Source organism: Bos grunniens, chromosome 14 (genome assembly GCF_055505025.1).
Source record: "Bos grunniens cultivar Pamir isolate PY7600 chromosome 14, Bosgru_T2T1.0, whole genome shotgun sequence".
Classification (NCBI taxonomy): domain Eukaryota; kingdom Metazoa; phylum Chordata; class Mammalia; order Artiodactyla; family Bovidae; genus Bos; species Bos grunniens.
In genome coordinates this window covers 40,494,464-40,506,709 of record NC_141178.1, presented here as the reverse complement: position 1 = coordinate 40,506,709, position 12,246 = coordinate 40,494,464, and the positions used below count along the sequence as shown (strand labels likewise).

The 12,246-nt window shown below is 38.4% G+C and overlaps 1 protein-coding gene across 13 annotated transcripts in view; it reads right to left on the bottom strand.

Annotated features, from left to right (window-relative positions):
* LOC147359316 (uncharacterized) overlaps window positions 1-12,246 on the bottom strand; it is a 96,813-nt gene that overhangs the window by 54,323 nt on the left and 30,244 nt on the right. For 10 of the 13 annotated variants that reach the window (XR_015140231.1, XR_015140232.1, XR_015140233.1 and 7 more), the window contains one exon: window positions 6,954-7,101. The exons of the other annotated variants lie outside the window; for them this stretch is intronic. Coding sequence is in view for 2 of the 10 variants with exons in the window: in XM_086335422.1 (XP_086191548.1) it covers window positions 6,954-7,101 (148 nt within the window). In the remaining 8 variants the exon portion in view is untranslated. The remainder of the gene's footprint in view (window positions 1-6,953; window positions 7,102-12,246) is intronic. 13 annotated transcript variants of the gene reach the window in all.

Below are 12,246 nucleotides of genomic sequence, written 5' to 3'. Positions count from 1 at the left end.
CCAAGAAATCGCTCATAGGGAAGAGTGTGGGCATCAGCACGTGTCCCCGGCACAAAGACCCCAAGATACAGCTGGGGTCCATGCCAAAGTGCCTACCATAGAAACAGAAGAATTCTGAAAGTTAGAGTTAAGTTTTTACAGGCAGGCTTAGAGTTTCAAGATAAAAACAGACACAAGGACTTACATCAAGGTTAAGAATCCAACAGCTGAAAGAAACAGACGTCAGAGGAAAAATGAGAAGCAGGAGAGATGCGTGCAACCAGGCATAGACAGGATCCCGCCCAGGAAAGCAGCTGCCACTGTCCTTTATCCATGTTTCTGCTCGTGCCCTGAAGTACCCTTCAGTTTTATAGACTCCATACCTCTCAGCTGACAACATGTGGTGCAAGTACAAGGGAGAAATGTCTTTTAGCATCATGTATGGGGGAAGAAGACTCGATCTTCTCTCAGGGCAATAATAACTATCATGTTCTGAACGTGCACTGCATGTTTGATTACATGAACCCCATTTCTCATGACCTCTTTGAAGTGAGTGATCTCTCTCCTACGAATGACCAGCGTAAGGCTCAGAGAGGTCAGGTGGCTTGTCCAAGACCACGTGGCATTTGTGTTGTGAAGCCAAGACTGAAATCTATGTCCATCTTCTCTGACATTTCCCATGCTTTTCCAACTCTACAAGTGCTGTCTAGTAGAAAAATAATGCAAGCCAAAATGCAATTTTGTTACATTTTCTAGTAGCCAAATTAAAATGAAAAGAAAGCAGTAAAATGACCCAATATATCAATATTTTTAAAATGTCCATTAATATCTAATCAATATAAAAATCAGTGATACATTCTTTTTTTGCTTTGTTTTGGTGCCAATTCTTCAAAATCCAGTGTCTGCTTTACACACATATCTCAAATCAGGCTAGCTACATTTCAAGTGGTCTGACTTCCATATTGTCACATCACAAATCATATACTCTATTTTCCTTTTCAAGGATTAAAAAGAGAAAGGGTTCACTTTGGGGACACAGGGGTATATAGCTATATGTATATATAGGGGTATGCTAAGTTGCTTCAGTCGTGTCTGACTCTTTGACACCCTGTGGACTTTAGCCAGCCAGGTTCCTCTGTCTATGGGATTCTCCAGGCAAGAATACTGGAGTGGATTGCCATTTCCTTCTCCAATATAGGTATATATACATATAAAGGGCTTCCCTGATGGCTCAGCTGGTAAAGAATCTACCTGCAACGTGGGAGACCGTGATTCAATCCCTGGGTTGGGAAGATCCCCTGGAGAAGGGAACGGCTACCCACTCCAGTGTTCTGGCCTGGAGACCTCCATGGACAGAGGAGCCTGGCAGGCTCCAGTTCACGGGGTTGCAAGAGTTAGATATGACTTGGCGACTAAACCAACAGCATATATATATATGAAGATGATCCACCTATTTTCTCACCTGAGCTTCACCTTTCACCACCCTAATCATCAACAGATCAAATGGAAATTCTGTGAAGCCTGTAAAACTAATTTCAATTTCCTCCTGAACAGGTTTTAATAGAAGTCCCAGGCTTACAGGGCTTCCCTCATAGCTAAGTTGGTAAAGAATCTGCCTGCATTGCAGGAGATGTGGGTTCGATCCAGGGAAGATCCCCTGGAGAAGGAATTGGCAACCCACTCTAGTATTCTTGCCTGGAGAATCCCATGGACAGAGGAGTCTGGAGGGCTACAGTCTATGGGGTCACATGATTTAATGACTAAACCACCACCACCCAGGCTTACACCCTTTTCCTCGGTACTTAATTCCCCAGACTTTTGCTCCAGCCCTTCTCATTACCAAACACAGTCTCTGGCCCAATAAATTCAATTCCTTGGAAACTGCATTTGTTTTTCCTAGTCATTGCTCTTCTTGCAGATTCAAGAGATTTAAAATACATTTCTAAGAAAATCCAAAATTTGTGTCCTCCACAGGTGTTCCTTCATTGGCTTAATCAAGGAAAACACATTAATTAAGACATTTCCTAACTCCAGCCAACCTGAGCAAAGAAAGCAAACTGCATCCCTGAGGCCCATGCTACAGTGAATTCTGAGTAAACAACTTCTCAGTGTGTTAAACACCCAACAGTATTCTGCCTGCCACTTGTTGGAATCACAATTGCTTCACAGTGTTGGGGTTTTTTTCTCCCTGTTCTCAGAACAGTGCCTTGTTGTACTTCCAGCCCATACAAGAATATTTTGAATGAGTCTGACTTTGCAAAGACAGCACTTGCAGCTGAAAATAGGAAAACATGACCATCTGTTCCCCGCTTCATATTCAATCTGACAATATCCTAATACAACTGTCTTCCTCTTTGACTCCATCCTACTCGGCAACCTGCCTCATTCCACCAGTTTCTCACTTAAGCTTCTTCACTTACATTGTGTCTCTCCACATTCCTCTCCTCCCACTCACCTATCACTACTTTCCTCTGTTTTATCACTTCATGATTCTTATAATCCTCAAGAATACCAAGTTAATTGCTTGCCATTTTCCATTCTTCCAACTCCAGATACTTCTTTCCCTCAATCCCTCTGCCTAGCACTTTCTGCACTCCTCAGCTACTACCTAGCTTTTTATGGGAGAAACAAAAAAAAAAAAAAAGGAAAAGAGCTCCAAACCTAAGCTTCTAGGATCAACCTGAAGTTTGCCGGAAGTATGGAAATAAGCCCTACGTTTTGGGGAGGGACAGGGGCTTTCCAGGTGGCTCTAGTGGTAACAGAACATGCCTGCTAATGTAGGAGGCATAAGATACGCGGGTTCGATCCCGGGGTGGGGAAGATCCCCTGGAGGAGGGTGTGGCAACCCACTCCAGCATTCTTGCCTGGAGAATCCCATGGACAGAGGAGCCTGGCAGTCCACAGTGTCTCAAAGAGTCAGACAGGACTGAAGGGACTTAGCACACACGCACCAACGCAAGCCCTGGGGAGGAACAGGGGCATAATGGAAAGTGGAGAGGAAGAATGCATAAATGACACCGGTGGCAAGAGTAATTTTCACCTCTGTGCGTAGTCACTCAGTTGTGTCTGACTCTTTGTGACCCCATGGACTTCTTTGTACATGGGGATTCTCCAGGCAAGAATACTGGATGGAGTGGGTTCCCATGCCCTCCTCCGGGGGATCTACCCAACCCAGGGATCGAAACTGGTCTCCTGCATTACAGGCAGATTCTTCACTGTCTAAGCCACCTGGAAAGCCCCAATTTTTACCTCTATCACTACAGATTTCCAGTGACTCATTTACCAACTATGGGAGAGATGATAGTAGAGGATACCAACTTCCATCACCACCAGAAATCAGAAATTTCACAAGTTGCCCAACTATCAGAGAGATACCTTGATTTTTTTCATCTATCCATTCAGTTGGACTCCAAATGACTGATAATTCTAGGAAACAGTTGGCAAATATACTTAGGAGAGATTGATTTTCATATCATGGACCCAGAACTTAGGCTTCTTCTTATTGACAAAATGTATAATTTTGCCCAATTTAATTATCTACTCTGAGTACCAGTTTTTTGTCAGCAAAAGGAAGTGATATAGCATCTCTTAAGGATGTCGAATAATAATAGATAATGGGAAAGTTGAAAGATTAGTTAATACACATAAAGTTCTGAAAACAATGCCTTCAATTCAATATAAATATTAGCTATTAACATTGTTGTGTTGTTTTATGAAATATGTATTTATAGTCTAAGATAACTCAGAGAGAATAGTCTAACAGCTTACACTTCTTTACAGGCAGTCCTACTCAATGGCACAGGTTTTACTTATTTACTATTTGAACAAGTATGAATAAGTTCCTTCTACACATCAGATTCTTTCAGGATGCTAACTATACAATGGTTCAACCATAGGGATAATCTCCAACCATATGAAGCTTGAAGCGAAGTGAAGTTGCTCAGTCGTGTCCGACTCTTTGTGACCCCATGGACTGCAGCTCGCCAGGCTCCTCCGTCCATGGGATTTTCCAGGCAAGAGTACTGGAGTGGGTTGCCATTTCCTAGCAAATGAAATACTTAGAATATGTACTCTAATCTAATGCAGGAAAGTCAAATTTTGAGAAGCAAAATTTGAATTGGGAGGAAAGAGAAAAAGAGGGAGGAAAATCACTTCAGGACTGCCTTAGGGTCAGTTTAAGTTCAGCTCTAACTTTTTCTTATAACGGATACATTTGAAGTTTCACAGTGTCATAGATAGGGGACATTCATACTCATAATGCAATAAAGCACAAAGCCCTCAGGGAATGGCCTTGGGAGGACAGGGGGAATCACTGGACAGGCTCAGTCATTTGATGATGTTAATTTCTTATTGGCACCTCTGAAAGATGTTTTATTCTTTGCCTTCTAATTTAAGTACAGACAAAATTCCTTTCTCTTTGTTTCCCTTAGTAAAGCTGAGGCCGGGCAAAGAGTCTGATAAACACCAAGGAAATCAAAAAGAGGAAAAACAGAGAGAGTATAGATTAATTGGCTTATTAAAGGAAGGTTTCTTCTTTTCAGTCTGGTTAACTGCAATCCTAGATCTCCAGGTCTACCCATTACTCATGAGACCCTCTGAAGCAGAGGTGACCAACCTCCGGCACTGGTCTGTGACCTGTTATGAACCTGACTACGCAGCAGAAGGCAAGTGACGGGCAAGTGAGGGAAGCGTCCTTGCTGTCTATAGTTGCTCCCCATCACTCTCCCATCACCCCCAGACGGGACCATCTAGTTGCAGGAAAGCAAGCTTAGGGCTCCTACTGATTCTGCATTATGTGAGTTGTATAATTATTTCATTATATTTTACAATATAATAATGATAGGAATAAAATGATCAATAAACATAACGTACTTGAGTCACCCTAAAACCATTCCCCTCACCCTGGTCTGTGGAAAAATCATCTTCTGTGAGACCAGTCCTGGTGCCAAAAATATTGGGGACCATCGACCTAAAGATAGATGAGACACTACCCCAAAAATTCTCCCTTGGAGACTCTTCTTCCTCTAGTCAGATATGTCATGAAAGCTATCTTTAATACATACCTATTTCCAGCATACAGTATTTTCTGCATGATTAATACTCAACGTTTTATTCATACATACCAAAGAAGTATTTTTCATTGATTTAAAAACAAAATAGGCCTGAAGCCCTCAAAATCACAGCTAGCATATATAGGGATTATGAAGCTATTTACTAAACCAGAAGAGCTGACTTTTAAAATGTTATCACTGTTAACAATTTTTAAATAAAACGAATTCTCCTCTTTATCCTAAGTAAACTCTATATAATAGACATTTTGATTAGTCAAATATTTTCCATAATTGTCCTTGAATAAATATTTTTGTTAAATAAAGCATGTTCCTCAGATAGGAAAATCAAGTTATTTAACAATAATTAAATCATCACTCATAAATCTCAAGTGTAAAATAAAACAACTATATTTTTATTTCTGTCTATATCATATTTCTGTAAATATCGATAAATGATAAGTAATAGATTTCTGCCTCCTGGTGGCCATTTGCGGTTCTAAAAGAAAAAATAGCCTGTGTTTCTTAAAACACAACAAAGAGATTTTGTTTTAGAATTTTGTTTAAAAGACTACTCATTCTGGAAAGCAATGGTAGGTCAGCTTGGTACCAAGAAGGGAAAAAGTCAGCAGTGGCAGCCAAGGACATGAGTGCCTTCCCAGGGCACCGTGAAACACAGTTCCCCCTTTTCACTCCATTGGCTTGTAGGTTATAAACATATGCACATAAACTCAAGTCCTCAGGAAACCAGTTTTGATCAAACAGAAATGTTTACCAGGTAATTCTAATACATTTATCACAAATATCTTCCCTTAAGCCTCACAGCCCTGTTACAGTATGGTTTGCCTTTAGCCAAATGGAATAATCTTTATGGAGTATTCTTTATATGTATTTTCCTGCAGTAAGGTCTCTTTTGTCAATCAGATATGGCCACAGAAAGGTATGCTTCTTTGTTTGGTTAAGTTGCTTCACTTGGCAATAAAATAAAACCTTTGGGAAATATCAAACATGCCTTGACAGGAACATAGCATTGCTTACTAAAATTATGTGTAAGAAATGCAGGAGATTGGTCAAAATAAAAATTTACTGAGGTGATTTAAAACCAGGATTTATCAAAAGCTGAGTCAAATTTTGAAGTGTTTCCTCAGTAGAAATAATAGTGAAATATGTTGCATGTCATGTCACTAACATTTAACTAATAAATAATTAACTTAAATATTTATAAGCTTATGATACACAATGTTTTTTGACTAGAAGGAACGTTTCAATTGACAATCTTTGCAGCTAAAATTAATCTGTAAAATTCTGTAACTTTGAAATTGTTATATAAATTAACTCAAGACTAATTAGACTCCTTGGAGAAGGCAATGGTATCCCATTCCAGTAGTCTTGCCTAGAAAATCCCATGGATAGAGGAGCCTGGTGGGCTGCAGCCCATGGGGTCGCTAAGAGTTGGCATGACTGAGCGACTTCACTTTCACTTTTCTCTTTCATGCATTGGAGAAGGAAATGGCAACCCATTCCAGTGTTCTTGCCTGGAGAATCCCAGGGACGGGGGAGGCTGGTGGGCTGCCGTCTATGGGGTCGCACAGAGTCGGACATGACTGAAGCGACTTAGCAGCAGTAGCAGCAATTAGACTCCTAAATCATGTTTTGGTTTTTTTTTTTTTTTGCAATATGAGGGTTTAGTTGGTAAAGAAAATATTTATAATTTATTCTATATATCTCACAGTATTCCTTTGATTAGTGCTGGTCTGCAAAAGGGAAAGAATCGAATGCATATCATTTTAAGCATAAGTAATAAACATAATAAGTTAACTGAATCCAAATTACTAAACTTACTTGTATGTAAAATATTTTGTTAAACACTAGTGAAATTTGTTTGTCTTTTAAACTACTGTTTTAAAAGACTGAACTGTAACCTACCATGCTTCTCCGTCCATGGGATTTTCCAGGCAAGACTACTGGAGTGGGTTGCCATTTCATCCTCCAAGGGATCTTCCTGACCCAGGGATCGAACCTGGGTCTCCCGCATTGTAGGCAGACGCTTTACCATCTGAGCCACCAGGGAAGTCTGTATGTAAAATATTTTGTTAAACACTACTGAAATTTGTTTGTCTTTTAAACTATTGTTTTGAAATGTAAAAGGATTGCATTTCCATTGAAGAACGTCCTCTTATACAGTTAAAGAAACAATGAATTCATGAGAAGAAATAATACACTTGACATATAAGGACAACTTTCATTTATCATGACAGCTCTTTAGTATACTTTAATATACATTTTAATTTTAGAGTCTGGGAGTATAGATGAGGGAGTTGGTGATGGACAGGGAGGCTTGGCGTGCTGCAGTCCATGGGGTTGCAAAGAGTTGGACATGACTGAGTGACTGAACTGAACTCACATTTTAATTTAAAAAATGTTTAATTAATGTTTAATTAATTTTTAATGTTTAATTAAAAAAATATTTAAACATATATCAAGTAAGAAGTAGTATGATGAACTCCTATCTAGTCATTATCCAGCTTCAACATTATCAGTTCTTGGGGAATCTAGTCTCATCTACATTCCCAGACTCTAAAACCCAATGGGATTACTTTGAGGAAGATTCAGACATCATATTGTCTTCATTTTAAATACTTCATTTTAATACTTTCATTTTAATAAATTTTAAATACTTCACTTAATACTTCATTTTAAATACTTCAGTTTGCATTTCTAACAAAAAATTGTTTTATATATTATTACTGTAGCATTATTATAACTAAAGAAAAAGAATAATGTCTTATTATCAAATTGTCACTACTCCACTTTTTTTTTTTTTTAAATGGTTGGGAGATATTTATTTTCTTTAAACAAGGTCATAAATAACAAAGAAACAAAGAAGTTCCCAAACTTCAGACCCTGAAGCAGGACAGGGATAGGAAGTTGTGGGGTCAAAAGGTGGAGGGGGCTTCGCATCACCTAAGACAGTCACAGAGAAGATGGGCTGCAGGAGACTGCCCCTTCCTTGGAAACGGCATGCCTGGGCAGCAGGGAGGCTGAAGTGCTGTGATGAGGCAGCTGGAAGAGGGCAAATGTTGAGGATGCTGGACTGGACTGTTTCTATGAAGGATGACATGGAAACCACAAACGACTAAGATAAGCTGTGGGTCTAGAAAAGGCAAGCGGGCACTCTGCATACCTCCAGGGACCAACTATGAAAATGGTTAAATCTGCTTCTTAAAAAGAACTCCACGGGCCTTAGCCTGTGGCTTTGTATGTGGGCTGTAGTCAACCTGGGTTGCTTTATGGCAGGTGAGGGCTCAAGAGGCCCCTGGAGCAGCCTGGCCTCAGCCCAGGGCAGGTGCCCAGACATGTGGGAGTGGGACGTGGGCCCTCCCCAGATGGGAGGCCACGTGCTTGGACTGGCTGAGCCTGATTTTCAGGCTAGTTTCTTGTGATGCTATCCATCACCCCTCCCTCTACCTAAGGATTCGATCCTGACCTCTCTGGGTCTTCCAAGCCTAGAAGAATAAGAAGGGGATAAAAAGGTATCTGACTGGTGTTTTATTTAAAAGGGAAAAATAAAGACCATCTTGCACATGGTCTAGCCCATGAGGCAGGGCAGGACCATGGCAAGAACAATCTCAAGCAATGGAGGTCCCTGTACCTGGGGAAACATGGGGAGTCATAAAATGACTCTATTGTTAGTTTGAATCTGAATTCATAAAAGGTCCATATATTATAATTTTGAGAAGTCTCTTAAAGTTCCTTTTTAATTATTTAGAATAGCTTTAAATTTGTAGATTGAGCTGACAGTACAGAGAGTCCCTGTCCAAAACCGGCACAGTTTCAAACCCTATTACTAACATCTTACACTATTTCGATTGTTGTTGTTCAGTCACTCAGTCATGTCTGACTGTTTGAGACCCCATGGATTGCAGCATGCCAGGCTTCCCTGTCCTTCACCATCTTGCAGAGCTTGTTCAAACTCATGTCCATTGAGTCAGTGATGCCATCCAACAATCTCATCTTCTGTCGGATCTTACACTATTATGATACATTTGTTCAAATTAACAAATATTGATACATTATTAAGGACTAAAGTTTATATATTTATTCAGATTTCCTGGTTTTTACCTAACGTCATTTCTCTATTCTGGGATTTTATTCAGGATATCACATTATGTATACATATTGTCAGATCTCCTGAGGCACTTCTAGATTTTGGCAGTTTTTTTAGACTTATCCTTCTTTTAAATGATTTAATTTTAATGAGTACTGGTCAGGTATTTTGTAAAATATCCCTTAGTTGAAATTTGTCTCTGACGTTTTTCTCGGGGTTAGACTCAGGTTCTGGGTTTTGAGAGAGAAGATCATAAAGGTGAAGTGCCATTTTCATCACATCGTATCAACATATGCCACATATTTGATGTCATGTTGATGTCGACTTTGATTTCCAGGCAGAAGTTCTGTCAGGTTTCTTCTTTGAAAAGTTATTCTTATTCTTTCCCATCTCTATGCTGTACCCTTTAGAAAGAAGATGTGTGATATTTAGAAAGAAGATGTGTGATCATCATGTACAAGCCCACGCGAAGGAGTGGAGAGTGATATATCCACTCCTTTAAGGGCTGGAGTGTCTATAATTCACTTGGGATTCTGCATGGAAATTTGTCTCTTTTCCCTCATGCATTTATTTATTCCATATTCATGGGTCATATATATTTATCTTATATTTTGGGTTATATTCTAAATAATTTGATATGTAATTCACGCATGTATGGGTGCTCAGATGTGTCCAATGCTCTGCGACTATGGACTGTATAACATAGATTGTAGTCTGCCAGGTTCCTCTGTCCATGGGCTTATCCAGGCAAGAATACTGAAGTGAGTTGCCATTTCCTCCTCCTGGGGGTCTTCCTGACCCAGGGATCAAACCAGGGTCTCCTGCATTGGCATGTGGATTCTTTACCTTTGAGCCACCTGGGAAGCCAGTTTCCAGCTTTGGTCACCATGGATTCTCTCTATTGTCTCCTGTGCCTCTTTGACTTAATTTCTCAATGTGGAGTTTTTTTGAGGTCTTTCTTCCTTTCTGGAATTTCAAGATGATTTAGGGATAGTTTGTGTATTTCCTGCCCCGTCTCAAAAATCTGTCATTTCTCCAAGAATCCCTGGCTGTTTTATGGGAGAAGAGGATTAGAAACTAAGATCTGGGTGCTAAATATGCACATTGCCACTGTAGTCTCCTAAATTTGTAATGATTTTTTAAATTTGCATACATTAAACTTCAATCTTCAGGCTGTAAAGTTCTGTTTTTACAAATGTATAATGCTATATATTCAGTATTGCAATACTGTATACAGTAGTTTTGCCACTCTAAAAATCACCTGTGCTTCACCTATTCAAGTCCCCAGCCCCTGAACTCCAAACAGCCATTGAAGTTTTTACTATATCTATAATTTTGCCTTTTCCAGAATGACATATAACTGAAATTGTATATTACAGTTCAAAGCCTTTTCAGACTGGCTGTATTCATTTAGCAATATGCATTTAAGCACTCTGCAGTTATCCATGTCTTTTCATGACTTAATAGCTCATTTCTTTTTATAGCTGAGTAATATGACATTGTAGCCAGAGTTTGTTCATCCACTCACTTATTGGAGGTCATCTTGGTGGCTTCCAGCTTAGGCAATCATGAGTGAAACTCTTGTAAATATTTTTATGAAGGTCTTTGTGTGGACAAAAATTTTCACCTTTGGTAGACAACTAAAAGCATAATCACTAGATTATATAAACACTATATTTAGCTTTGTAAGAAAGCTGTCTTTCAAAGTGGTTGTTAACATTTTGTCTTCCCACCAGAAATGAATGAGAGTTCCTGGTGTTCTGGGTCCTCATCAGCATTTGGTATTATAAGTTTTTAGAAATGCTGTCATTCTAATAGGTGTGTAGTACTTTCTCAGCTTCCTTATAAGTTGCAATTCCCTAATGACAATTTTGAGTACATTTTATATGCTAATTTAACATCTGTATGTCTTCTTTGGTGAGGTATCTATTCAGATTTATTGCCCCCTTTCTAGTTGGGTTGTTTGTTTCCTATTTTTTGTTTTCAAGACTCCTTTCTATATTTGGGACAAAAGTCCTTTGTAAGATAGGTGTTTTGCAAATATTTTCCCCAATATGTGGCTTCTTTTCCTTTTTTAAACAGTGTCTTTCATAGAGCAGAAGTTTTTATTTTTAATAAAGTCTAAATTATGTATAACTGAGTATTTATAATTCTTCTCTCCCTTATAATATTGTTGTCATTCATTTCTTTTATTCATATGCTAAATTTATTCATATCCAAAATTGTTGCTATTATCACTTGAAGTTATCATTAAAAATAAGAAAAATAAAATAATTCTTAATAAGAATATAAGTAAAAGATAATATAAATACATTTACTTGTTAAATAAATAAAAATAAGTAAAAGGAAATAAATCTTATTAAGAATAAGAAAAGCTTTTGTTTTACCATCATTTATTCCTTCTCTTTCTCATGTTCTTCCTTTCTTTATGTAGATCCAAGTTTTTGTCCTTTATCATTTTCCTTCCCTCTGAATTCCTTCAGCTACTGTTTTTCTGAGAAAGTCTTAATTTGTCATTGATTTTTTGAAGGATAATTTCATTAGATACATAATTCTATGTTAGTATTTATTTTTCTAATACTTTCAATATTTTTCAGGGGTGTTTGTTCTGAAAAACCAAAAATCCCATTTCAAGCTCTAAAGAATATTGGTGTTTCAATTTCACAAGACATAAATAATAATGAATTACAATTTAACATTTGATAAAGGCCTCCTTGAAAATAAGCCATAGAGGAAAGGTTGTTTCATGGCTTTCCTGAAATAGTCCCTCATTGTGACCTAAAAAGCTTGGACTGGGTATGAAATTAAATACTCAATATGCAACAGACTCAAACCAAGTTACTCAATTTCCCATTAAAAAAAACATACCTTCTCAGAGTTATGATTTGTCTTTAAATTCTCAGCACTGAGAGAACAATATAAGAAATCACCCACAAGAAAAAATATTTCTCAGCTTTTACCCAAAATCACAGATGAATACATTGGGCAATGTTCCTTGTACACAGGCCCTCTGAATAAGTTCCTCTGAAAGTTAGTATGAGGTCAGAAAGAATGCATTTTCTCAACATATTAAATACAGTATTTCTTTCCTGGAAAGCTAGCCCGAGACAT